Source organism: Vicugna pacos, chromosome 20 (assembly GCF_048564905.1).
Source record: "Vicugna pacos chromosome 20, VicPac4, whole genome shotgun sequence".
Taxonomy (NCBI): domain Eukaryota; kingdom Metazoa; phylum Chordata; class Mammalia; order Artiodactyla; family Camelidae; genus Vicugna; species Vicugna pacos.
The window spans coordinates 27,687,345-27,714,860 of record NC_133006.1 but is presented as its reverse complement, the minus strand read 5'-3'; the positions used below and the strand labels follow the sequence as shown (position 1 = coordinate 27,714,860).

Here is a 27,516-nt window from a genome sequence, read left to right as displayed (position 1 = left end):
CTCCCCTGGAGCCTGTGAAGTTTTGGACCCTCGCACCTCCAAACAGAAGGACCTGTCCCCTAGTTCGTGCTCATTACATGTTTGCTGAACTAAACTGAGAATTGACCTGGTTTGCAGGTGTTGCTACCCGAGAAAAGTATACACCAGCATTCTCAAATTCACCAGTCTCTCTTTTCTACGTCTGCCATCGTTATCCATTGTGGACTTTTTTCAAAGTTTGGGGGGTTTTGATACAGAAATATATGAGGGAGGAATTTTCTGAAACCCTGCTATTCAGATATAGTCACTGTTAATTATTTTTTAAAAAACATGTCATACTTTCATCCAGTGTTCATTTATTTTAAGAAATTTCATGTGGCCTCACTGAATCTGAATTGCCTCAGTGGGCCTTGAACAAAGGTAAGATTTTCTTTGGAAGAAAAATAGTGTCACAGGATACACATCTCCCTTTGTCATTCCATTTATTCCATGCATTTCTCTTAACCTGCTTCTGATTTTAAAAATTGTTTGTTACCAGGAGAAATGATCCACTTACCTCTTGTTGACCTGAAATATATAGGCTGCCAGGTGTTTCTCCAGCAAAGATGGGTTTATTCAGGAAGAACAGAGAACTGCAGTTTGGAGTCTGCAACCATGTCAAGCCACATGCAAGTCCCTACACAGCAAGGGAAGAAGAATACTTTAAAGGAAAGAAAAGGAAGTTGGGGGAGCGGGCGGGGTTGGGGGTGCTGTAATCAACAAAGAGTCCATGGCTTTTCCTGGACTGAGTCTTTGCCAGGAAAGAAGAGTCTTCCTCCTTTTGGACTCAGCTATCACCATGGGTATGAGAGCGCCCCCTTCTGGTCTCCCGACACCATTTAATCGAGGTTTCTGTTTATTTTTCACACTCATATTTTGTGGGTTTGTTACACCCTTGGCCTAGGCCTCTGCTTATAAGCAAGTGTATTTTCATCTTCTTACTATTTCTTTCTGTCACTAAATTTTCACCTGTTTCAGATGCTTCGTCTCTGATTTAGCTGGCATCAAATTAAAACGCAAATTAGTGTGGTTTTTTATTTATCCAATGCGGGGAACCTGTCTGGAATAAGAGCAGGTCTGTCTCAGTCTGAGGGCTGAGATGCTATGGGCATATTCCATTTGTGTGCTATTTATAACTGAGTGGAAATGGGTTTGGAAATCGATGCTCTATAAATCTACCCATAATGCATCCATTTTATCAGCTAACCAGGACAGAGCAGCCACAGTTTAGATCACAGACAACACTGCTGTCCCGGTGGTTTAGTGGCCGTGGACGTTTTTTCGGGCGTTCTGTCAGATGATGTAAGGCTGTGTGCTTTCTTCCTGTCGGGCTGACAGCCCTGCAACTCTGGGCTCATCTTCAGGAGCACAGAGGTAATAATACTTACCACGGAGGCTTCAAATAAAACAAATTTGGCCATTTGCTAAACTCATCTCTAAAAGGGAGGCTTCAGTAGGAGGAATGGTGGTTTTCCTTTTTTAAAAAACTTGTTCCTGACTTTAATGGAAATGCTTCTAGGATTTCGCGGTTAGTCATGAACCTTAACATTGTCTGATTTTTTATTTTGAAATACAGCCATCCCTCAGTATCCACAGAACATTGGGTCCACTACCCCCGAGGATGGAAAAAAATGCTCAAGTGCCTGATATAAAATAGTGCAGTTGGCCCTCTGAATCCACGGTTCTGCGTCTGCGGGTACAGCGGGGGAGTGTCGTTACAAGTCCATAGGAAGTTGCAGAAGTAAGAGAGTCCCATGTACCCTTCACCGAGCTTCCTCCAGTGCTTAGCATCTTACATAACTAACACAATATCAAAACCAAGAAGTACATACTGTAAGTAGAGGCTTTAGGCCAATTTCACAAGTTTTTCCATGCAAGAGTTACACAGATGGAAAACATGACGTCAGCTTTATTATTGATAGAAACTAGATTAGGGGATGCAGTTTAAGTACACACTCCCCTTAATTTAATTTGCAACTCTCACAACTGTAGGCATTTTCCAGCAGGAGGTAGACTGCCCATGAACGTCAGAGAGGCCAGGGGAATGTGCCCTTTTGGTAGCTGGCAGGCAGCCAGTCTAAGCAGGGGGGACAGGACAGGCGGAGCTAAGCTCAGTGCCTTCTCAAATCCTCTCCCATTGGAGGAGGAATCCACGGGTGTTACTCTAGACTCCAGCAATTTTTTTCTGTAAAGGGCCAGGTAGTTAATATTTTAGGCTTGGGACACAGTCTCTGTAGAAACTACTCACCTGTTGTTGTAGCACAAACAAGTGTGCGTTTGTTCCAAGAAGGCTTTATTTACGGACACTGACATCTGAATTTCATGTAAGTTTCAGGTGTCACAAATAAGATTTTTTTTCAACCATTTGAAAATGTGAAAACCACTTTTAGCTCATCAGCTGCACAAAAACAGGCGGTGGACCAGTCTGCTGCCTTCTGCTCCAGGGAAGTCCCTCTACACAGAAGCATAAAGAATAAGAGTCCCCCACCCCACCCCATCCCACAACAGCAAGGAGACATTCCAGAAAACACAGACACCTTCATGTAGGTCAGCACATAGGTTTAATAGTGTTATGCTAGAAATGATCCCTTGTCAATACATGGGGGAAAGATAACATTAAAAAAATGAGACCAAGACTCAAGCCAAAATCCATGATGGTTCGGCCTCACACACACAAAGAACAGGACTCACCCTCCTCCCCGCCCACACAGGTGGCAGCAGTGGCAGGACGCCTGGTACGTCTTCTTACCAACTGCGTGTTGGTCAGCAGGTTCTTCAGTCATAAAGGTGCTTGGCCTCTTCGTACCATGGTTTGAATGCTCCTTCGAGTCTTAACCAGCAACTAAGAGTTTTATTAACCTGTAGGTCCTACCAACACCCTCTCCCAGCCCTGCTTTTCTTATCTATCCAAAGCTCCTGGAGAGCTTCCTCTTCCCAAAGCCCTTAATGGAAAATGCACAAGAGAAGAATACTGGTGAGCTGTCCCCGCCTTGGTCCGCAGAAGATCTCTGTTTGGAGCCGGCCATTATTTGTCTTTTCTACCAGCGCCAAATAGTTTCTTCATTCCAAAAAAAAAAAAAAAGAATACTGGCCTCTGGTCGACCTCATGCTCTGGTGGTAAGTAGGGTAACAGGAGAGGCCCCACTTTCTGATCACTGGAATGGTGTTATTTTTGACCACCCTAGGTTCAAGGTCTAGCTGTGGTGGAAGGATTAGATCGGCCGGGCTGGGGGACAAAGGCAGAAGCAACACTTGGCAACCTAGAGGGTGGCCTGGGAGTGACCCAGCAGGGGAGGTGAGGGAGGCTCCTCTGCCTTGGTCTTTTGCCCTCTTCACAAAGGGAATCCTTGATCCTAGGAACAGAACTTCCAAGTGGTCTGAAAAGTCCACCAGAATTTTTCATCCAACAGATGAGGGTGGAGGTTATTTGTGTAGGTAGGGGAGGAGAGTGGAAAGCCTGGACTTTGTAGCTTCAAAAATGTACATTTGATTCCTAAATGCCCTGCTAATTGGCTGTAACTGTGAGCAAGTTACTTATACTCTGGGCCTTCAGATCATCACATGCCACATAAGAATAATAATATCTACTTTTCAAGGTTGACTATATGGATCAATTGAGTATGTAAAATATATATGTACATAGTACTTAACACATGATCACCCCCCCTTCTCCATCACTGTTCTCTGCTGACTTCATATGTGGGCTGCCATCCTTTATGCCAGAAATTTCCAGTTGTACACAAAAATAACAACCCTGGCCACTGGAAAGGGCAAACTGTAAGTCTATGAAGTTAAATATTGGTGAAAAAAGCATCGTATTTTCCTCCCAACACCATCGATAGTATTGCACTCCTAGGCTTTTTACTTCTGCCATTCCCCACAAAGTAGAATTATTAAAAGTAAGACGGTCTCATCAGGATGAATTATTAGCAGCGAGAACAAAAGCACCTAAAAGCTTAATTCTTTTTCAGTGGCCCATGGGAACTATTTTCTCTCTTGTCCTGTCCTGAGGATTTAAACCTGATGGTTCAACCTCCTTGCTTCTCCACCTAATCACAACAAAGCGATCCTAGTCTTCTCCTCGTGTGACAGAAGCTTGTGCAACAGAATATTGCTTAGGTGTGGTCCTGCTTGATGTCACAACACTGGCTCTGTCTGTGATGAGCCCCACCTCTCATTCTAAGCTCCCCACAAAGCATGCCAAGGGCCCCCAGCCTCAGGCTTGTCAGGCTGTAATTAACTCCAGTTCATCGCTGTTGGATGCTGCTTTGCGGTTGGGGATTTTTTCCTGTATATGTAAAATAAGATATTTAGTAGAAAAATGATTTAATAAGCATATTTTTAAACATCTGAAGTGAATGTCTATGTCTATGTCAAGTTATTAGGGAATGTAGGGGCCGAGTATCATAAGCATACCATCCTCATTAAGACTGATGGCATTTCCAAGTTTGGGAATACAGTCTATCTGCCCCTACCTCCCCATCTCTGCATCCACGGGCCCCACATCCCTGCAGGTCCCCCATCTACGGATACGGAGGGCCGACTGTATAGATGACAAAGTTGCTAAGTCCTTATTTTCCTGTTGATGGAGGTCCAAATGCATGGCCTGTAGCACATAATAAATGTCTAAGAATTAAGAATCAGTTTTCTTGTGTTTCATGAAAACTGGGGCTGAGAGAGGCCTCTGTGAAGTCTACTTTTCTTGAAGCAAGAAAAAGTAAAATATGTTAAACTGCTACCTTCAACTTTCCACTTATAAGTCATGACATCCCATCTCCCTTTCTATTGCCTCTGGTCCTCAGAATACAATTCTTATTTAGCTCTTAAACTTACAAGAGCTGCTCTCTGCAGAGAGCACAGATGGTTGGCAGTAGCAAAGTAGTGAGAACAGGACAGCTTGGCTCTGTACAGGTGTCTTTTCAGTACAGAAAAGACTGGATAGAGGACAAATCATACCTCATATAAATGATCTTAATACACACAGCCCTCGGACTCAAAGGGTCCTAGGACAGAAACCACACTTGGCAAGTCGTCTTTAAAGGCAATCACAGCTCCTAAGAGAAATCAGCCCTCTTTACATCCACATCTAACTCCCCTTCCCTGAGGGTCTGCAGATAGAAGCAGGCATTAATTTTTACCCTAACAGAGGAATATAACACTGCACCAGCTGCAAAAACACAGAACTCCTTTACGTGTATACCTAGCGTCTTACCTAACCTTTATTCCTATTAATGAGTATCTCAGTGAAAAGAGCAATGTTTTAGTTTTGTTCTGTGTCTCGAAAACTCCAAGAAGACAGGCGTTTTAAAATACCGCACACACCTCCAGCCCAGTGTGAAGGGACATGAACGCGCTATTCTAACAAGAGTTAGTTTTGGATTTTGAACTCCCGTTGACTGTCCTGAAGGATTCCTGTGGGTGTCCTTCTGTTTCACCACCGCTCCATTATCTGTCCTTTGAGCAATAGCTGAAGGAAGCTCCATTTCTGATGGAGCCATTCATGGAAACCTTTGAATTCCCTCGCTCCATCCTGTCTCGGCTGAAGATTGTGTCCTGATCACTGTCAAACTCAGACTCGGACACCATCAGGCTGGAGTTGTGTTCTGTGCTTCGGTGCTTAATACCTAGGGAGAAGCAGACAGATGTATCTTGTGGGTAATGGCATTTTCCCTCCCAGCTGTCCATCATTCTGGTCCCATGCACAATGTCACGTGCTCTGCACCTGCAAAGGTATCACTCCCAAAGCAGCAGGCGGTTAGAGTTTCCTCAAGAGCATTAACAGGGGCTGTGGAATCACTCCTAAGCTTGAGCCCAAGCTTTGTCACCTACCAGCTGTGTGACCCCGGTGGAGGTACCTAAATTCTCTGGGCTTTCAGTCCCCTCATCTATTAAATTAGGAGATAACAACGCATCTACTCTACAGGTTTATGGTGAGGATTAAGGGAACTCATACACGCAAAGCTCTTGTCCAGCATTTAGCACTCAATAAATGAAAACTGTTATGATTTTATCATTTGGGCCAACTGAACATTTTCAGTAGAATAATTGATTGCTGAGGGTTAAAATAAGAGAAGGGGCATATATAAAATATAATCCCTGCTCTCAAAGAATTTATAGTGTCTAGCTAAGAATGTAAGACAAAGACTCACAAGGAGATGGTTCATGACAGGCAAGAGATTTTTAAAAACAAAGTTTACATGGATCAAGAAGAGATAAGGACACATTTATAAGCTTCCATGATGTTTCACATAGGATAGGATTTGAAGAGTGAGGGATTTGGACGGAGGAGAAGAGGGGCATGAGGTATCAGAGGTATCCAAAAACAGCCTGGAGCAAATGATTCATGGAGGAAATAATAAAGGAAAGGCTGGAGAGAGGGGCTGGGACTTCACAGAAAAGCACATGAATCCAAGGTGAGCCAAGAAGTTCGCATTTTATCCTATCAGCAAAGGAGGGACACAATTAAAATGCTGTTTCAAGATAAACTAAGTTCAGTGTATAGGGCAGAAGGAAGAGAGAGAGAGAGGCGACTGGGGAGCCGGCTGCACACCTGGAGTGGGACAGTGTGGATGGAGCCCAGGCTCGGGGGCAGATGGCCTGTCCCATCGCCTTTGGCACCCAGCAGCTCTGTCACTAACCTTTTGTGTGACTCAGTTTCCCCTTCTTTAAAATGGGGGTGATGCTGTACATCTCTCATAGAGCTGCTGGTAGGATGGGAATTACACGGGTAGAGTACACGTACCTAGTAGATATTAAACATCTGTTAACTATTACTCTGAATGTTACTGTTGGTCCAGAGGTGAGACTGTAAGGATCTGAGCTAGGGCAGTGCTCGTGAGAACAATGAGGAAAGAGGGCAAGAGACTAGGCAGGATGGGTGGTGGAAGTGGGGACAAGGCACCCCGACCAAGCACCAGTGTCTGGGGTTTAGAGCCTGGTAATGGGGAGCACGGGGGTCCAGTGAGTGGGAACAGTACTGTCAGAAGGGCACATATATTTTAGGAGGCAGGTGGGTGAGATAATGCAATGAAAAGCACTTTGAGCTCTTAGGTATGAAGTTGCTTTTTAATACCTCTGCTCTTAACTACAGGCGCCGAGCACTCAGTAAATGTACGCTGTTAGGCGTATCTCCTGAGAAGCTTTCCCTGCCAAGCCCCGGACTACACTCTCCACACACAGCCAGTCACTCTGGCCCCTGGGTTCCTACAGGGCATCATCCCTGCTTCTGTAGGACCCCAAACTCCGGTGTAAGTATCCTCCCCTGGGCTCTGGGCGACTGTAAAGGCAGGTCCTGTGCTTCATTCTTCCCCTGTCCCTAGGGCCTCACCCGGGTCTGTGCAGAGGGGGGACGCTCAACATTGACTATGGACAGTGTTTCGCATCTCACAGCTCTGAAAGTGATTACAGTCCTCCATAACAATTAGTTTATTCCAGCTTTGTTTTTCGGGTTTTTTTGGGGTGGGGGTGGGAGGAGGTAATTAGGTCAGTCGGTCTGTCTGTCTGTCTGTCTGTCTATTTTAATGCAGGCACTGGGGATTGCACCCAGGACCTTGCACATGTATAGCACACCCTCTACTGCTGAGCTATGCCTTCCCCCCTCTGTAAGAGTTTAGTCATAAATCTAGAACTATGACAAATCCAGAGGATCAGTGCTAAGCAGCCTCAGAGGGCGAGAGAGGGTTCAGAGAGTCTCCCAGAGTTAATAAGTGAGAATTCAGAAAGGTAACCGGGTGAGGGGGAGTTCTAAGCATAGGGGTCCATTCACATGGTGAAGCAAGTCAATTTGCTATGAAAGTTTTTGTGTCCATTTCTGTATGTGGCGAATTAGCTAACGCAGCTGCTGGAAAATCTTTGAAGTCCAAATGTTAGTTTGCAGCATTTTGTGTGCGGCAGACCTAAAGGGAACAGCGTTCAGCGGTGAGCTGGGTGACACAGTTTCCCAGGCCCACATCCACCAACCACGGGGAGAGAAAAGCCAGGCACTGGGGACACCTGTTTGAAAAGCAGTCTGATTTCTGGGGTCATTTGGTACGTGTCCGACCGGTAAGATGTATTTCCTAACCCTCCACTCATTCACGCCTCAAAGCCCTTTGCCAAAATTTCATTAAATGCGTAACACCGCTATCGCCTCCTAGTTAGCATATCCCCGGCACTAACGTAAGTTGATTTGCTTCACGGAATCCCAGCCCCACTCTTCTTTCCCAGTTAAAGCACCGCCTCCAGCTCGCTGTTCTCCCATCTCTCAAGGTGACTCTCAGTCACCTGGATCACTTCCTGTAAAGGCACCAGGAAACCATCCTGGAGGCTGCCTTACCATATTTGGGCCTCAGCTCCATTCTTTCCTGATCATCCATGTTATCCAGGATGGTGTACTTTGTTTTTTTCCTTATTTTAGTCCTTTTTCGTCTGAAAAGAACAAAGAAAAAAATCCACTCAGATTCTCAGAAAGGTAACTGGGATCCAAGGTTTAAAACTCAGGGAGGACACTACAGGAAATGTTTTGCCTTCAGGATGTTATTACGTTCTCTTCTTTTATTCACAGTAAGTGTGCACAGCCAGGTCTGAGTTCACTGTGTCCAAGATACATCACGCATCACACGTCAGAGTGAGAACGGCCACACTGTCATCACCCACCTAACTGCAGGCCTTCCGCTAAGCCCCAGGCGAGGTGCCAGAAGCCTCTCCAGCAACTCTCAATTCCTGTGTGTTGGCCCTGCAAGCTCTTCTTCACGAGTAATTCCTTCCTGAGAAAAACCTGGATAAGCAAGTTTTCCCCTGAACTTATCCTACCCTGGGACGTCCAGAGATGCAGTAATGAAGAGATAACATAACTAGCCATCAGAAAGAAAACCAACAGAGATTATAATAAATTCCCCAGATGAATTAGCAACAACCCAGGCTTTCATCTTTTCACAACACAATCCTATGTACCTCATCCTAGGCGTCAGAGGATCATTTGAAAAATACACATCAGAACTATGGTAAGATGTGTGGAGAACAAACAAAGGCATTTTTCTGATAGCTTGGTGATTAAGAGCAGGGGCGTCTAACCTTGGGTTTACTAGCTGGATGACTTGGAGGTCATTTTTTTGTGACCTTGGTGACTCCATGTTCCCAGCTGTAAAATGGGAGTAAGAATAGTCCCTTTCCCATATGGTTGCTAGGAGGACTAAACACAACAAACACAACAATACATGGAAAGCACTTCAAGCCATTCATCACAATGGCAAATACTTAACAGGTGTTCACAGCCAGTAACTCCCCCTCCCGTTATCAACCTGATACATGTGTCCCAAAGCTGCAGAACTTCTGAAGCCAAGCACAGCAGGGTGGCTGTCATCCCAGATGCTTCTGGGAAATCTTAATGGAAGGTGGGCCTCTAAGTGCCTGTGCCGGGACTCTCTTTCCCCAGGCCTACCTTTGTAAAAGTAACCACAAAAAAACCTAAAATCCTTTATGAGTGGTCTCTGAAAAATAACTATTATTATGGTATACTACTATTTTTTTTAATCATGTCTTCTTTGGAGAGCATTCACAGAGTTTCACATATGAAAGTGGGCCCAATGCTGTCTTCTGAAGGCTTGCAGAATCACTGTCCCTACAAATCTCCTCACAGAGGGTCAGGCATGGGGTTCTGGAAGGTTCAAACAATTAGGCAGCTCTGGAGTTTCTCAGAGGTCAGCTCCATGGCGGGGGGCGGGGCAGGGGCAGGGAGGAAAACAAAGGAAAAACTTAAAGCAAAACTTCTCTTTGGTGATGGTATCACTTCACTTAAAGTTTTGCGTTTATAAACTAGAATTCGGGGAGATTAGATTGTTGCTGCACATAAGTAAAATATGCAAACCTACCATTTGTATCAGTATACTTCTAGAACTCCTTTGTCTACGGAAGGCAGGTTAGTCAGGCCCCTTAGGTGGTGTGCTAGTGACCGTATGTGAGACTGACAGAAAAGAACGTTAGATTTGAGACAGAATCACTGAAACTTCTAGAAGCTATGAGAGCTGCAAGGAGAAAAAGCTGCCTCTAGTGTTATTCCATTTCTCCAGGCACATATGTCTTGTGAGGGAGAAGGCATTTTAAAGTGCTTTTAAAGTCAAGTTGGTCTTCATAAAAAGGAGTGTCAAACAGTCTGGCAGGTGAACAACCCTGAGCAAAAGCCGCTAAAATGGTCATATCATATTTAATGCTGCATCTTTATTGCAAACAAATAAATAAGCATGCCAGGTACCTCCTGCAGCAGCGGACGCAAAGCCAGGTTAAACCCCCTGTTAGCACCACGAGAGTGAGCGCCAGGATCGTCACATAGAACACGCTCCACTCTGAAACGCAAGGAAACAGGAGCAGACGGGTTACATACCGCTTGCAAAACAGCTTTATTTCAGTGACTCACAGTGAGTATTTCTGAGTCCTTCCAAGCAAAGGCCATCTGTGGTGTTGCCACCACCTCGCCAGGCTGGTCTCAGAGCCTAAGCAAGGTGAAGTACAAATAAACCCACAAGGACTTAAAACCAGCCTACTTTCCACCCAGCTGGTTCAGGGGCCTCATGGAACACGTACTTCACGCTGATGTGAGAACAGAAAGAATAATCTGAAAAAAAACTAAAAGATTCATCAATTAAGAAGGGAGGCCTCTTAAACAGCCATGTAAGGCCCATCAAAATATTCATTCCAGAATCACAGAACCTGGAAAATAGTTCTGGCCTGGTCTGAACAAAGCAAATGAAGTAATTGTATGGCATTTATGACAGGAAGATACTTCACAGAGCCAGGCAGCCACTCAGAAACGACCTGATCTTCATTCCTTCCACATCCCTGCAGAATTCCAGTGTAATAAGCTTTGCAACAGCAACTCAGAAACAAAACAAAAACAAGGCAGCAAAGACACAAGGCTTAACTCTACTAAATGTCACACATACTCCTTAAAATGATGATCTGAGGGCTGGCTATTTTCAAATTTTTTTATGCAGTAGAGAGTAGGAACATAATTTGGCAGTCAACTCTTCCAAATTTTTTTGCCAATTATGTCCATCTGGAGGCCCAAGACAACAAAATTACTCTTAGAAAAAGACTGGCATTAAAATACAGTTTCCTCCTCAGAAGAGACCCAAGGGCGCCAGCTTGGCCGGCTGAGGCAACAGCTCCAAATTTTGGCACCTGCTTGGGCAGACAGCCTGCAAGAGTGGGCCAGTTCTCTTGCAACCTGATTTCGGCAGGTCCTCACCAGGGGCCACTTCCCCAGAAAGTCACACTCAGCTCCACCAAGGCAGGAGCCATCCGGAAAGGGGGACCATGTAACCCAGAGCAACCTTCTCAGCAAATGCCAGCGATGGTGAGCAAAGCTGCTCCGCCAAAGTGAGCTTCCTCATCAGGAAGTCTCACGGAAGAGCCTTAACCACACCCCCAAGGTGAACTCTGGGAGGATCTTAACCCTGCACCACGTGAGCTGGTTCACTTGCCTTTGGGTGAGAAAAGTTTTGGATTTCTGCATAGCTCGGCAGATCTTTCTGACATTTCAGAAAGAGATGTCTTAAGGCTCCTGCCCAAGGCCACCCCACGCCAGGACTCACCGCAGTTGCTCTCCCCATCTCGGATGTAACGCTGGATGAGGTTCTCCATCCACAACTGAGAGCAAATGCAACGCTTTGTGATGGGGTCACAGTGACCATGCCCGGAACACTTCAAAAGGCACCCTGCAAAGAGGCAAGAGGGGCAGAGGTCACCACAGAGAAAAGGTGGGTCCCTAGCTTCAACCCGTGTCCCTTCATAGCATGAGCCCTGAATAGGGCATCTGGTTGAATCAAGAGTCTCTGTTAACAATCTCATCGGGAAGCAAATGGCAGGAATAAGCCAATACCTGTGCTGTGTAACAAAAGCCCTAGAAACGTAGCACCCTCTGGCTTAAAAAAGATAAATTTTAATATATAAATGTATAACTGAATCACCAGAAACTAACACAACATTGTAAATCAACAATGCTTCAATAAAAAATTAAATAAATAAAAAAAGAAAGATAAATTCTAAAAATTTATCCAATGAAAATGATTGTGGCTATGCACTAAGATTTATCTACACTGTAGCGTTATTTAAATCAATTTGAATGTCTGTGAGTAGAGGGTCAGTTGCATAAATTGCGGAACACATCCAGGATGTACCACTACGTGGCCGTGAATAGCTTATTGAGGGATAAATTTTAAAAGATTTGGGAAAATGACCATAATATGATTTTAAGTTAAAAAGCATACACACACACACACACACACACACACACAATTATCCTGATTGTATTAAATGTTCCTAGAAACGGGGGAAGAAGGAAAAAATCAAAATATTTAAAAAGTTCTCTTTAGGGGGTGGGAAATCTAGATTCTAGAATCAAGAGGATTATTTAAAATGTTTCATCTTTCTGGATATTCCAAATTTCCTACAATAAATAAATATTACTTTTAAAGCTAGAAAAAAATGAATTATTAAAAAATTAGTTTATTCCATATTACAAAGAAAGTCAATTGTGGACAGATGATCTGAAAGAAATTAAATTTTACTACCCAAATATTATCATGTCCCTGGTAACTCTCACAGTCCTCGGAGTCTACTGAAACGACCACTTTAATGTAAGGGATTCATGTTCCTCATAAGGTAGGGACAGAGACCTGGGATAAAGACTACATTTCCATCCACATATGTTTGGTGCCAGGAAGAGGTGACAAGCAAGGGGCTAAGAGGTGCAGCTGGAAGGCACTTGCATGCGCTCTTAAATTTCAACAGTCTACATAACACCATCATCACAGCCTAAGGCATGATGTCCCAGGCCAATAAATTATATAAACCTGGCTTTTCCAGCCAACACTTACTTGTCTTTAACAGTGTTCTGACCATTTAAATATGATATTTCTGACAATGACCAGCATGTGAGACTATAGTTTTAAAAACTGACCATGACTGTTGTTTCTATCCGATTTCCCTCAAAGATAAAGCGTAGTTGGCAAACATGTGTTGCAGGAAACTGACTGGAGAAATAGATGCAAAACAAATCTCTGGCTGCTAAAGGGAAGATGTCCCCATGTCCTCTTTCTGTGCCAGTAAAACTAGCAAATCTGATTCTTTTAGAATGTTCTTGTAGGGGCTGACATGGAGAAATTAGAAAAATAATTAAATATTGAAATTTATTCCCACTTAAATTAAAATGCAAAAACAAAAAACAACCATGAGTCCTGGCCGCTGTCCTGCCACATTGGAACCAAACCATATTTCACCTCCTCCGAGAAATCTTTCACTGTAACCTGGGCAGTTACTTAATGTTTCTATAAGGCTCTTGTTGCATTCAATTGGCTAGGATGTCCAGCTCAGTGGTATCCAGTTCCAAACATAATCAGATATTTACATTACTTGAACTATAAAAAATTAAAATTAAAGTTTAAAAAGAATACTTCTGGAGGGGACATACCAACTGTGTCAATCCTCAAGACTTTGAAAAGCAAAAAATCAGCCTTTTCCTTTGAGAGCCGCCTGTGCAGATTTCGGGTCACTTCGGCAGCTTTGAGGACCTTGAAAGGTGGCCCACTCTGCACATAAAACACGACCACGGTGCTGCAGAGGAGACAGAGAGGACAGCCACACGGTCAGATAGTGACTAACATGATGCGTCCACTCCCGTCAGCTGACCTGTGGAGCTCGAAGACAGACTGTCACAGCTCTGTGACTTGGCAAGGACAGAGGGGCGTATTCTGTGGACCAAGGAACAAATCTGTTCCTACTCCCAAATAAAGGCTCTTTGGCCCCAGAGCTCAGCGATGACAGATCTTCAGACAAAAGGAGCAATGTGTACGTGTGGACCAACAGAAACAACCAGAAACCGAATGAGAACTTTCACACACAATTTTATTTTTACCTTTTTTTATGATATAATTTATTAAATTCACCCTTCTAACATGTACAATTCAGTGGCCTTTTGTATACTCACGAAGTTGTGCCACCATCACCACCATCCAGCTTCAGAACATTTTCACAGAAAGAAACTCCATCCCCATGAGCACCCAGCCCCCATGGTCCACAGCTCCTGAAAACCACTGATCTCCTTTCTGTCTCTATGGGTTTGACTCTTTTGGACTTTTGATATAAATGGAATACACAGGAGGCATTTTGTGTCTGGCTTCATTCTCTTAGCATAATGTTTTCAAAGTTCATCCAAGTTGTAGCATATATCAATACTGCCTTCCTTTTAATTGCCAAATAATATTCCATTGTATAAATATATCTCATTTTATTTATCCACTCATCAATTGATAACATTTGGATGTACCTACTTTTTGGCCGTATGAATAATGCCACTGTGAGCATTCATATGCAAGATTTTATATGGACATATGTTTATCACTTTTCTTGGGTGTATATATATATATATACATACACATATCTAGGAGTGGAATTACTGGGTCATATGGTAACTTTATGTTTAGCATTTTCAGGAAATGACAAACTGTCTTCCACAGTGGCTGCACCATTTACATTCCCACCAGCAATGTAGGAGTGTTCCAATTTTTCCCCACATACTGGCCAACAATTGTGACAGCCTGTCTTTCAGATTATAGCAATCCTAGTGGATGTTAAGTGGGTATCTCAATGTGATTTTGATTCACATTTCCCTAATAGCTAATGATGTTAAGCATCTTTTCATGTGCTTGTTGGCCATTTGTATAACTTCTTTGGATAGATTCCTATTCAAATCTGTATTAGTTTCCAAATGTTGCCATAAAAAAGTACCACAAACTAGGTGGCTTCACACAACAGAAATATATTCTCCCACAGTACTAGAGCCTAGAATTCCAAAATCAAGGTGTTGGCAGGACCATCCTCTCTCTGAAGGCTCTGGGGAGCCCATGCCTTTAGCTTCTGGTGTTGCTGGCAACCGTTCGTGTTCTGTGGCTTGGACATATATCACTCCATCTCTGTCTCCATTATCACATGGTGTTCTCCCCATGTGTCTGTCTCTGTGTCTCTTCTCTTCTTAAAAGGACACAGTCATATCGGATTAAGGGTCTACCCTACCCCAGTATGACCTAATCTTAACTAATTCCATCTGTAACAACTCTATTTCCAAATAAGGTCACATTCACAGGTACTAGGGGTTAGGGCTTGAACATATCTTTTGGGGAGGCACAATTCAACCTACAAGTTTTTACCATGAAAATTTTGTCAAATCTGTTTCTGTGTCTATTAAGATGATCACATTGCTTTTGTCCTTTATTAATGTGATTTACTATATTTATTGATTTTCATGTGTTGACTCACCCTGCCTTTCTGGGATAAATCCCACTTGGCCATGGTGTCTAATCCTTTCAACATGTTGATGGATGGAGCCAGCAAGCCTATGCCTGGGCATATAGCCAAAGGAGATGAGAATAGGATATCAATGAGATATCTGTACTCCCATGTTTACTGCAGCATTATTCATAATAGCCAAGATATGGAGACAACCTAAGTGTCCATCAACAGATGAATGGATAAAGAAAATGTCATATATATACACACACACACACACACACACATACACACAATGGAATGTTATTCAGCCATGATAAAGAAGGAAATCCTGCTATTCGAGACAAAGTGGATGGTCCTTGGGGGCATTTTGCTAAGTGAGATAAGTCACACAGAGAAACACAAATACTGTACAGTATCACTCATATGTGGAATCTTAAAAAGCCAACTCATAAAAACAGAAGGTAGAGTGGTGGTTCTTAGGTGAAATGTTGTTTAAGGGTATAAACTTGCCAGCAGATAAATAAGTCCTGGAGATTTAATGTACAACATACTGATTATAGTCAATAATATTCTATTATAAACTTCAAAGTTACTAAGAGGCGAGATGTTAATTTTTCCCACCACAAAAAAAGAAATAATTATGTGATGTGAGAGAGCTGTTAGCTAACTCTACAGTGGTAATCATATTGTAATATATAAATATACAAAATCAACATGTTGTATGCCTTAAATTTACACAATGTATATCAATTATAGCTCAATAAAATACATACACAAATAAAAATGCAAGTTGTTGAATGCATTTTTTATAGTATTTTGTTGAATATTTTTGCTTCTATATTCATAAGGTATATATATTGGTCTGCAATTTTCTTTTTGTGCTATCTTTGTCTAGTTTTGGTATCAGAGTAAAACTGGACTCATAGAATAAATTGGGAAGTGTTCCTTCCTCTTCTATTTTTTGGAAGAGTTTGTGAAAGTGGTGTTAAATCTTTAAACATTTTGTAGAATTCACCAGTGAAGCCATTTGGTCCTGGGTTTGTGGGAAGTTTTTTGATGACTGACTCAATCTCTTCACTTGTTATAGGCCTATTAAAATTTTTTATTTCTTCTTGAGTCAGTTTTTATAAGTTGTGTCTTTCTAGGATTTTGTCCATTTCAACTAGGTTAACTAATTTGCTGACATATAGTTGTTCATAGTATAATCCTTTTCATTTCTATAAGGTCAGTGGTGATATCCCCTTTCATTCCAGATTTTAGCAATTTGAGTCTTCTCTTTTTCTCTTGGTCAGTCTAACTAAAAGTTTATCAATTTTGTTGATATTTCAAAGAAACAACTTTTGGTTCTATTGAGTTTCAGACATGTGTTTGGTTCAGTGTTAGAGATTTTGTAAGTAAGAGAAATGTATGATTCACTTTAGAAAGACTTCTTTTAAAATAATTATTCTTAATTTAGTATTTTTCTATGTAAATTTCAGTTATCTGAAAAACAACAGAATAGCTGAAATAACTGGCAAATAGATTTACTATGAATAGTAGTTTTTCATTTCCATATGCTTTCTCTCTCTCTCTCTCTTTCCATCCCACTCTACTGTTCAAAGGTTGGATAAGAGTTTATTTTTACTGTTCAAAGGTTGGATAAGAGTTTATTTTAAAAAGTTAATTAAAATTATAAATCTTATAAGAAATCAAGGCAGAGGTTGAACCTCATAGACTCCCAGAATCCATGATCCTCTCACACTGAGAGAAGTCTCAGCCCCGTGAACATGGGACAGGGATGAAGTCTAGCTGTGAGACATGCCCTGTGTATACCCCAGACCATTTGCACACCCTATGATGATACTAGAACTAAAACCCAGCTTCCTCTGATGTTCCCTTAACATCTTCATTCAGAACATTCTCAATCAGCAAACATTAACTGAGACTCGTGGGAAGGACCTGCAATGATGTTGCCCTTACTGCTGCCCTTTGAGGGAAAAAAAGATAGGAATGGGATAAATATGTGGAAAAATACAGAACAAGAGAGGAAACAAATAGCTTCAGGTGACACTGGTGTGCAGCTCATACCTGAGATCTGAGTGGGCCTGGATCTTCTGAACCTTAATGTCCGAGTCCAGCACATTTAGCAGCACTGCCAGCTGCCTCACGAGGGTGTCCTTCTGCTGCTCTGTCAGCTGCCCAACGCTGACCTGCAGGATCAGCTCCACCAGGCCGCTCTTCCTAGGGTCTGGGAGAGAGAGGACATGGCTTTCCACTTGGAAACCACAGGCTTGATTTGAAATATAAGGAGCAAGGCCTATGTAAGAGTTAGTTTAAGTGATCCCTGCTGTGGAGAAAAGGGAACCCTCCTACACTGTTGGTCAGAATGTAGTTTGGCCCAGTACCTATGGAAAACAGTATGGAGATTCCTTGAAAAAATAAAAATAGAGTTACCATATGATCCAGCAATCCCACTCCTGGGCATATATCTGGAGGGAACTTTAATTTGGAAAGATACATGCACCCCAGTGTTCATAGCAGCATAATATACAATAGACAAGACATGGAAGCAACCTAAATGTCCACTGACAAATGACTGGATAAAGATGTGATATATTTATACAATGGAATATTACTCGGCCATTAAAAAAGAATGAAATAATGTCATTTCCAGCAAAATGTCATTTCTAGAGATTATCATACTAAGTGAAGTAAGCCAGAAAAAGAAAGACAAATACCATATGATATCACTTATATGTGGAATCAAAAAAAAAAAAACCCCACACAAATGAACTTACTTAGAAAACAGAAACACTCACAGACATAGAAAACAAACTTATAGTTACTAGTGGAGTAATGGAGGGGATGGAGGGATAAACTGAGAGTTCAGGATTTGCAGATACTAACTATTATATATAGAATAAACAAGGTCCTATTGTAAAGCACAGGGAACTATATATTCAATATCTTATAATGGCTTATAATGAAAAAGAATATGAAAAGGAACATATATATATATTTTATAAAACTGAATCATTATGCTATGTACCAGGAATTAATACAACATTGTAAACCAACTATATTTCAAAAAAAATAAAATAAAATATTTTTTAAATATTTAAAAAAGAGATAATCCATGAGTAACTTCTACATTTGGGTTTTAGGGCTTAGATAAATTTTATAAATGCCACAGAGACCACTGTCTGTGAGTACTTCTTCCTTATTTTATATCAGCTTACTGTCTATTAATTTTTCTCCAGATGATAAACAGATGTGCCTAATCAGCCTCTGGGCTCACTTGAAATTTCGGCCCCTCACACCCTTCCCCAGGCCTGGAAAGAGAATTTAGTCTCCAAGCAGCGTGGGCACTGCCCAGTTTACACTGGGGGTCAGTAGGGCCACCTCCCTGGACCTGCCCTCCCTCTTGCTCCCAGGAATGAAGCCCTTGTGTCCGCTTCTCATTAGGACATTGTCTTCTGGCAGGAAAACCAAACTGACAAGGGATTCTTGCTGCCAGATCCAATTTTCCTTAACGAGTGATGAGGCTGGCTCTGTCTGGGGAGAGAGAACCAAGTGTAGAGAAAGCCTCAAAGTGGGACCCGTGGAACTGAAGCCATGGGGGTCTCCCACACCATTTCCACTGTCAACCCCAAAGAGACCCAAAAGGCTGACACCTGGATCAGAGACCAGCCCCGCAAACCCAGACACAGAAACCCGGGAGCTTACCTGGCCGCACTTCCACCGTGGCGGTGTCCGTGTCCGAGGCCCCCTGACCGTCAGTGACCCGCAGGCGGAAAGTGTAGACCCCCTCCACCAGGTTGGTGAGCTGCAGCGCTGCGCTGCGGTCAGAGCCATCAATGACATCCTGTGAAAGAACCCGGTTCACAACTCAACACTCAGTTCCCAATGTCTGGGCCTTGGGGGATCTCAACTTCAGTGTCCTGTCTTTGTCATACACGCATGCCTCTAAGGGGCAGGCACAAGAGGAAGCAGGGAGGTGGGTTAGCTGAAGATCTGGAGAATCCTCAGCATCTCTTCCACCTCTAAAGCACCAGGAGGCACAGTCCTCAGACACTACTTCCTGAGCTGAGCATCCTAAGGACTCTCTCAGAATTACCAAATTCCATCCCACAGAGGGGGAAACCACTGAAATTAGGGCAAAGATGTGGAGGATGAAGCACCCTCTCTAAAGGGTTTTCTGGGTCTTATTTTCAAACATAGTTTTACAACACTCTCATCTTGGGTGTCCTCAGTGTGTATCATGTTCACCTTCTCAAATGACCCAAGAACCTTTACTAAAAAATTTATAGGAGAGATTTATTTGAAGAAACATTACAACATATACAAACTACATAAAGTTTAATTTCCACTCATACAGTGGTAAATTTGATATTATGCAAAGAAAAAAACTGCTAAAATCCCAGAATACACAAAGTACTGCACAGTTTGATCCCTAAGGCAAATTAGTTGGTAAGCAAACCTCACAGAACAGCTTCATGTCAGCCAAGGCTCCAAACACCGTGGACAACACATCTCTGCTCAGAGAATTTGAGAAGAATCTCCCAGACCCCTGCTCAGAACTTGCTAACAGAAGAGGGTGGTAACCAAAGGTAACAAGTAACAAGCGCTCTGATCAGGGAGTTGTTATAATTACACTTAGAAGCTAATCTATCACCTTGTTGAACAGTATTTATTCTAGAGGTACTTAGAAAGTGTAAAGCATTCTCAGTTTTTTCCCTGTGACCACTCCTTTGGTACATCTCCAGGAGTAAACTTGCGTCTCTCAAGTCCTTAGCAACAGCAGGGATGGAGATGTACCTAAATTTACAGCCTAAGAGGCAGAGTCATCCAATGGGGAAAAATACATGCCAGGAGCTAGAAACCTGGGTCTATTTGGTTTGCATAAGGAGGAGTTAGTTGACCTTTGCCTAGTCACTTTCCATCTCTGCATCTCAATTTCCATACTTATGAAATGGGAATAGCAATCCTTGATCTGTTGGCATTTTTGATACAATGTTGAGGGACAGGAAAGAATCCTTGGACCAAAATAGGAACAATGGGAAAGCTGAGGAGCAGGATGAGTCCCAGGAGAAGACGTGGCCTCTAAGTCCCTCCAGGCTATGGTTTAAGACCCTGTCCAAAGTCTGGGCAGGGAAACAGTCAGGAAGGACTTCAGATGTTTCAGGTGTGTTCAAATCGAACAGCAGGCTCCTGCCTCTAGCCCCCAGAGGAAACCTAGAAGCATAACCTTAGCAGGGAATATGGAAAGGGAGATGGGGTCATAACAGTGACACTGGTATGGACTTAAATGTGTCGCCTCATGCATTAAAGCCCTAACCTCCAATGTTACTCTACTTGAGACAGGGTCTGTTAAGAGGTAGGAAGCGAAATAGCTCAGTGGTAGAGTACATGCTTGGCATGCATGAGGTCCTGGATTCAAATCCTCAGTACCTCCATTAAAAAAGAAAAGAGGTACTTAAGGCTAAATGAGGTCATAAGGGTGGGATCCTGATCCCAAACGATTAGTGTCCTTGTAAGAAGAGATACCAAAGAGCTTTCTCTCTCCCCTTCTCTCTCTCCCATGTGAGGACACAGCAAGAAGGACACAAGCCAGGAAGAGAGAGTCCTCACCAGGAACCAAACAGGCTGGCACCTTGAACTTGGGCTTCCCAGCCTCCAGAACGGGAGAACACAAATGCCTGTGATTTAAGCCACCCAGTCTGGGGTATTTTGCCCTGGCAGCCCTAGCAAACCAACACAGACGTAATGGTAAGTGGCCCAGGAGCAGTTCTCTTCAAGTACTCACTCCAGCGGCTGGACTCTGGCCATCCCGGATCCACAGATAGGACACAACTCCTTGGTCATCAGCAGACCTTGAACCATCCAAAGTAATGGAGTTATTGGGAAGCACAAGAACATGTCTGCCACCAGCCTGGGCTCTGGGAGGACTATTATTTTCTAAGTCAAATACAGCAAAAACGAAAGCAAAGAAATTGATTTAAAACACTGGTGATAGAAGTGCGTCATAAAACACCTATGCCTGTTCTATCGTGCAGACACGTAGGCTTAAAATGTCCAGAAAGCATTATTTTCTGCTGAAATACCCAGAAGATAATATATAGACTTTTTTTAAATTAATATATAGACTTTCTCAAAGCTCTCTTCGCACTTAGCTAGTTGTACTTTTGGGCCATTTTGTATGATCATTACAGTGTTTCTCTTCTTAAAAAAGAGAAATAATGACCTTACTTATGTCCAGGGTCTGGAAAGTGAAAAATACCTTGGTTTAAAATACATCCTGGATCATTTTGTACTGGTCCACACTATCTGGACCCAGAAATATTTTTGTTTCTAGTAGTGCCAAATCTTGCTTGTCTAAGTAAAATAAAGAACTTGTGTCAAAAAATAATTAGATTTCACCACTCTGACTGCATGTCAAATATAATGAACAGTATAAGAGCCATTTCTATGTTACAGCCTCAGGAGAGAGGGGCTGGAGAGAATCTAGCCAGACTGGGGTGTGATGGGGAGACCATAATAAGACATAGTCCCAATTTGGGGATGAGGATGCTACAAGTCAGATGGGGTTCCGATGGAGTTCTGGGACTCAATTTGACCCCTTGCCAATGCCTCCTAAAAATAAGTCAAGCAATAGAAAATGGGTGAGGACAACCAAATATTGACCCAAGGGAGTAATTAACATCCCATAGGTCACCAGCCACTTTCAACCTGAGAAAAGACACCATAGATTGGCGCAGAGACAATTGGTGCCTTTTCTAGTTTGTCCATTTTGTCCATTCCACCCCCTTTTGGGGAAGACTCAGGACAACAGGGGAGCATCTGATGTTGAGAAGGCTTTATTCCATTGCTGTTATGGGGAAAGGCTAGAAAGATTAGAAATAGTCAGGCAATAAATTGAGTAAGCTCCAAAGTCCCTCTGTAAAAAAAAAAACAACAACAACACAATACCTAAACCCCATCTAGCTTCAAAACCAGAAATTAAGACAATCAGTTCCTTTTATGCACACATCCCCAGACTCTTGAGCTCTGGTCACCACGCTCCCCTAGGCAGCTCAGATACTCCACCACCACCGACTCAAAAGATCCAAATCTGAGTGTAACCCTTCCCCTACACCTACCGCTGCTCTCCCATGAACCTTAGTTCAGATAACTGTGCCAGCATCCACCCATATGCTGAAGTCAGAATTTTACCAAGTCCTGAGAATTTAGGCTCTAAAATGTCTTTCCCATTCCTCTTTTTTTCCCCTCTTCTCCCTGTATTTTGGCCTCAAACAGGGCTTGTACCATCCCTCATTTAGACTCTTGCAAGTCCCTGCTATTCTCCTGCTTTGGTCTTTCTTCCTATTAATCATTATCTTTTTAAAAATCCAAATCTTTCAGGTGACATGATCCTAGGGTTTGCTTTAAAATGCTTCAACCAAGATAAAAAGAAAACACAACTTGATAGATGAAATAAGACCGGTAAATGTTGATAACTGCTGAAGCTGGGTGATGAGTTTATGATGGTGCATTAAGGCTGCCCACTGTACTTTTATATATGGCTGAAAACTTCCATAATAAAGTGTTTGAAAAAACTCAAACCAATGTCACTTCGCTGATAAAATTCATAGGTGTATATATTTGCCAAAATTCAAATTGTACATCTAAAATATGTGTAGTTTACAATACAGAAATTATACCACAAGAAAATTGTTTAAAAAAAAATTGCTTCAGCCTCTCGCAAAGGACCAGCAAAGACATCAGTACCTAAACCAAGATGGCAAAAGACTAGACCCTACATTTCACATTAAGAAACAACACAGAACTTGAAAACATCTCTGCTCTGAGATTTCCAAGGAAGAGAGAAAGCAAAGCATCATGGTGTCACTTGGACATGGGGCTTGAGTTGCCAGTGGTCAAAGGAGAATGAAGCCATTAGAAGATACACTCCACAAACAAAAGGAAGCGCTGTTCGCTCACAGAGGGAGACTGGAAACCAGCTAACGGGGCAGAAGAAGAGTAGCCTTTTCTCGGCCAAGCAGGGATGGGCACCTGCCGAGAACCGATAACCTAACACTAACATTTTCAGATAATCACGGCCTGGCTTAGGGTCCATCAGTCTGGAAAGCAGCAGCGACCCGGCTCCCTCCACCGGCAGGTCCACCCGCCCTCTGCCCTGACTCACCCTTCTTCACGGCCACGGTGAGGGTGGTCGTGCTGCTCAGTCCCTGCTGGTCTTTCACTGTTAAACGGAAGTGGTAGGTACCCACCTGAAGACCGCTTACAGTGGCTATAGCTTTGTCCACGTTCTCCATCTCCACCATGCTGGGGCCTCTATGAAACAGGACAGTCATTGACAAAAGGCAGGAGGTGTCGGATTCTGCTGCCGGCAGGTATGTTGTTTGTGTCCTTATAATGCTTCTTTTCACAGCAATGATATATACCATCTAGAGAATTCTAAGATCACTTTTTTTTTAAGATCACTTTTAATTCATTTATATTCTCTAGTTCCGTGTAAGAGTCACAAGCTAAAGCCTATTTCAGACAGAGGCTGCTGGATTCCTGGGAAGAGAATTTGGGGATTTTTTGTTTTTGTTTTTTCAAATTGAGCTGTCAATGAACCAATCTGTTCTTAGAAAATGAAACCTTAGAAACTACTCCTATTTCTTCTTTGAATAAAATCAGCTGAAATCCTCTGCTGTCTTTCGGGAGACCTTGGAAGAGGCGAGAATGAGCCAGGTAACCGGAGAGAGGAATTACAGTGTAGTCATGAAGATCGTGGGCTCTGTAGGCAGAGAGGCCCAGGGTGGAGCCCCAGCCTTGCTCTTACTACCTGGGCAACCGTAGGCCCGGTGATCTCACCCATCTCTGCAAGTCTCAGTCTCTTCACCTTTAAGATGGGAATAATATTATTATTTACCTCTTAAGAACTGATCTAGGATTCTATGAGATTAAGGATGTAAAGCACAGAAAATGTTAGAGGATACAGGCACCCCTTGAACTCTGCACTTCTGTTGTCTACAGTCACCGCAGATGGTTTGAGCGAGTGTAGACGAGTTGCACGAGAACCACAGCAGGTTCTTCTGAACCTCTTCTGTCATGAAGCCTACCTCACACCAAGACTGCCCTGTCCACCTGCCCCAGGCTCCACCTCCCTCCACTGTCAGGAATGCCCAACTTGTGCATCCACACCTGATGTAGTCTTCAATCAACAGTGTCCGGCCAGTTCTAGAAACTTGCTTAAATTCTGACTCCTGAACAATCTCAAGTTGATGGTTTGATTTAGACCCTCCAGGGAAAGGGTAATATTAACACTCAGCCAGGGCGTGAACCAGCACCCAGTGATGAGACGGGCTGACTACCTGACATGCTCCCAGTGGTAGAAAACAATGCCATGGTCATCACTGCTCCTGCTCCCATCCAGGGTTGTGTGCTCCACTGGGAAGACCAGCTCCTTATCCGGGCCAGCCACCGCCACCGGAGGCCTGTTGTCTTCTAGAATACAGAAACGGCATGAAGAAGTATCTCCTTGCATTAAGTCTGCCATCCCCTGATTTCTTGATTTAAGCCAATTACTCATGTTCAGATCAGGTAGCTACTAGAGCGTACCATGTCCTCTGGGAATCCTGGGGTGAAACACTGCAGTCTCCCAGATGACCCAGGAGTTAAATATTCTGAGTTTGAGACTGGGGATACAGACAGCAAGAAATACTGTTCCCTAATACATACATCTTTGGGTTCTTTAAAAGACCTCAAAAGTCAGGGAGTGGAATTGTATCAACTCCCCAGTGTCTGGACACAGGCCATCTGAGTATCAAGCCGCATGTAACCACCAGTCTCTTCAAGAATGCCCTCGAGCTTTGCAGCAGAGCGGAACGCGGCATCGGAGCCCAGAATGACTTGGGATGGCTCTCACTCTGTCCCTTGTGCCATGATTTAGAGACACAGGACATAATTCAGAACCACAAGAGAAAACTGGCTTCATATTAAGATTCAGCTTCTGCAGCCCTGATTTCTTAATAGTTCAAAGACTTAGAGAATTTGCACCAAATCTGGCTTGTCTGAAGCCCAGAAGCCCAGACGTCATTTCTGCTTTAATCTCTGGGGCCAAACCCCTTTCCCATCTCACCTACCAGGCTGGACAGTCACAGTGACCACAGCTGTGGATTGTTGCCTTGAAGAATCTGTCACCATCAGCTGAAATGTATAGTCTCCTGCCTCCAGTGATGACAAATGAAGGTACGGTGTCTCTACTCCCTAAGTAATGGCAAATACAAAAATGAACAAGAAATAATATTACAGCAGCACGAGTAATTAGTATGGCATAATGGAAAACTAATGCTTTTTACTAAGTAGGGAGATCCTGCTTTTAAAAAATGTATATGTCCCAGGAAAATGGGATCTAAAGTCCACTGGATACCCTCAGACACTATTGAAGGAATATAAATTAATATAGCATTTTTAGAAGCCAATATAGCAAGATCCATTCAAATGTTTTTGGGGGTTTTTTCCTTCAATTTTTCCTGATTTTTTAAAATTTACTTTTAATTGACTAGTATAGTCAATTTACAATGTTGTGTTAGTTTCTGGTGTACAGCATAGTGATTCAGTTATACATTTATACATATATTCCTCTTCATGTTCTATTCCACTATAGGTTATTACCAGGTATTGAATATAGTTCCCCGTGCTCTGTGGTAGGAACCTGTTGTTTATCTATTTTATATATAGTAGTTAGTATCTGCAAATCCTGAACTCTCAATTTATCCCTTCCCACCTCATTCCCCACCAACAGCTGTAAGTGTGTTTTCTGTGTCTGTGAGTCTGTTTCTATTTTGTAAATAAGTTCATTTATGTCATTTTTTAAGATTCCACATTTAAGTGATACCATATGGTATCATTCAGGTGTTAAATGAAGGCACTTTTCAACCCAGCATTTCCACTTCTTAGTGTCTACACTAGAGATATGGCTATATGCATAATTACGGAGACTCACCCACAGATGCTAACTGAGGCATTGCCTATAACAGCAAAAAAAAAAAAAAAAAAAAGGAAACAATCTAAGTGATCATCAACAAGGGAATAACCAAACCCAGCATGATACACTATGAAAAAGAAAGACATTTAAAATAATAAAGTAGATTTATAAATAATAAAATGGACAGATGTCAAAGACACATTATGAAGCAAAAAAAAAGAAAGTGAAACAACAAATACAGTATGGTTGATATTGCTACATGCACATATTGCATATATACAAACACAGAAAAGTTCTGGATGTACACACATTAAACGCGTAAAAGTAATTATCTCAAATAATGGAGCTTGAATGAGGTCAAGGTGCATTTTCACTTTATCAGAATTTGAGGCTTTTTTTTTTAACCACAGGAAGTAAATTTGTTTTACTTTTATAATCAAAAATATTTTTTGTTATTTTTCTCCATTTATTGTTATCTTTTGAATTGAATTTTTCATTTTTTGCATGTATTTCTTTTTTTAAATTTTTATTGAAGTATAGTTGACCTGACAATGTTTCAGGTGCACAGCCAAGCGGTTCAGTTGTACATATATATTCTTTTTCAGATTCTTTTCCATTATAGGTTATTACAAGATATTGAATATAGTTCCCTGTGCTATACAGTATGTCCTTGCTGTAGAATAAATTTTTTAAATACCAGGACAATAAAACTTTTCAATAAGGCATTTTTTTAGTTGAGTATATAGCAGTTATCTACTCGTTGCCTTCAGATTAATACCCTTTCATTTTATTGCTGCTGTGTTGTTGGTAATATTGTCAATTATTGCTTATGTTTGCAGTTCATGCCATCATGAAAAGGATTTTTAATTGTAAGCTCTATTATATTTACTTTAACTGATTCCAAGATTCCTAAAGATAAATATATCTGCATGTTCTTTTTTTTAAGTTTTAATGGGAAAATTGATAGAAAATCAGTTGTGTTATCACAAGAGGCACTTCTGAAATATGAAATGCATTCTTTTAAGAATGCATAAAAAAAAGTCCTTTTCCCTACTTTGACTAAATAAGCAAAGTACTTTTTCCCTGAAGTGCTCTATGGAGAAGGTATAATTTCCTAGTACTTGCCTCAAAAATTAATATGGTTACGTGACTGCTTATGCACACAATAAAAAGGAACCTTGTGGCAAATGGGAACTGAGCAGACTAATTCACTGAGCACCCCTCCAAAACAGCCAAATGATTCAGGTAGTGGCACAGGCTTCAATGACCTTCCCTAGTCC

The 27,516-nt window shown here is 42.3% G+C and overlaps 1 protein-coding gene across 5 annotated transcripts in view; it reads right to left on the bottom strand.

Annotated features, from left to right (window-relative positions):
* Positions 1 to 2,560: 2,560 nt before the first annotated feature.
* KIAA0319 (KIAA0319 ortholog) overlaps positions 2,561 to 27,516 on the bottom strand; it is a 65,343-nt gene continuing 40,387 nt past the window's right edge. For 4 of the 5 annotated variants that reach the window (XM_015234624.3, XM_015234622.3, XM_072945584.1 and 1 more), the window contains 11 exons: positions 25,392 to 25,515; positions 24,621 to 24,753; positions 23,444 to 23,592; positions 21,065 to 21,216; positions 18,985 to 19,123; positions 17,347 to 17,506; positions 13,463 to 13,605; positions 11,586 to 11,708; positions 10,247 to 10,337; positions 8,333 to 8,424; positions 2,561 to 5,642 (listed from right to left, as the gene is read on the bottom strand). In XM_015234624.3, the coding sequence (XP_015090110.2) occupies positions 5,464 to 5,642; positions 8,333 to 8,424; positions 10,247 to 10,337; positions 11,586 to 11,708; positions 13,463 to 13,605; positions 17,347 to 17,506; positions 18,985 to 19,123; positions 21,065 to 21,216; positions 23,444 to 23,592; positions 24,621 to 24,753; positions 25,392 to 25,515 (1,485 nt within the window). In that variant the 3' untranslated portion in view covers positions 2,561 to 5,463. The remainder of the gene's footprint in view (positions 5,643 to 8,332; positions 8,425 to 10,246; positions 10,338 to 11,585; positions 11,709 to 13,462; positions 13,606 to 17,346; positions 17,507 to 18,984; positions 19,124 to 21,064; positions 21,217 to 23,443; positions 23,593 to 24,620; positions 24,754 to 25,391; positions 25,516 to 27,516) is intronic. The other variant, XR_004194248.2, reaches the window with a different exon arrangement.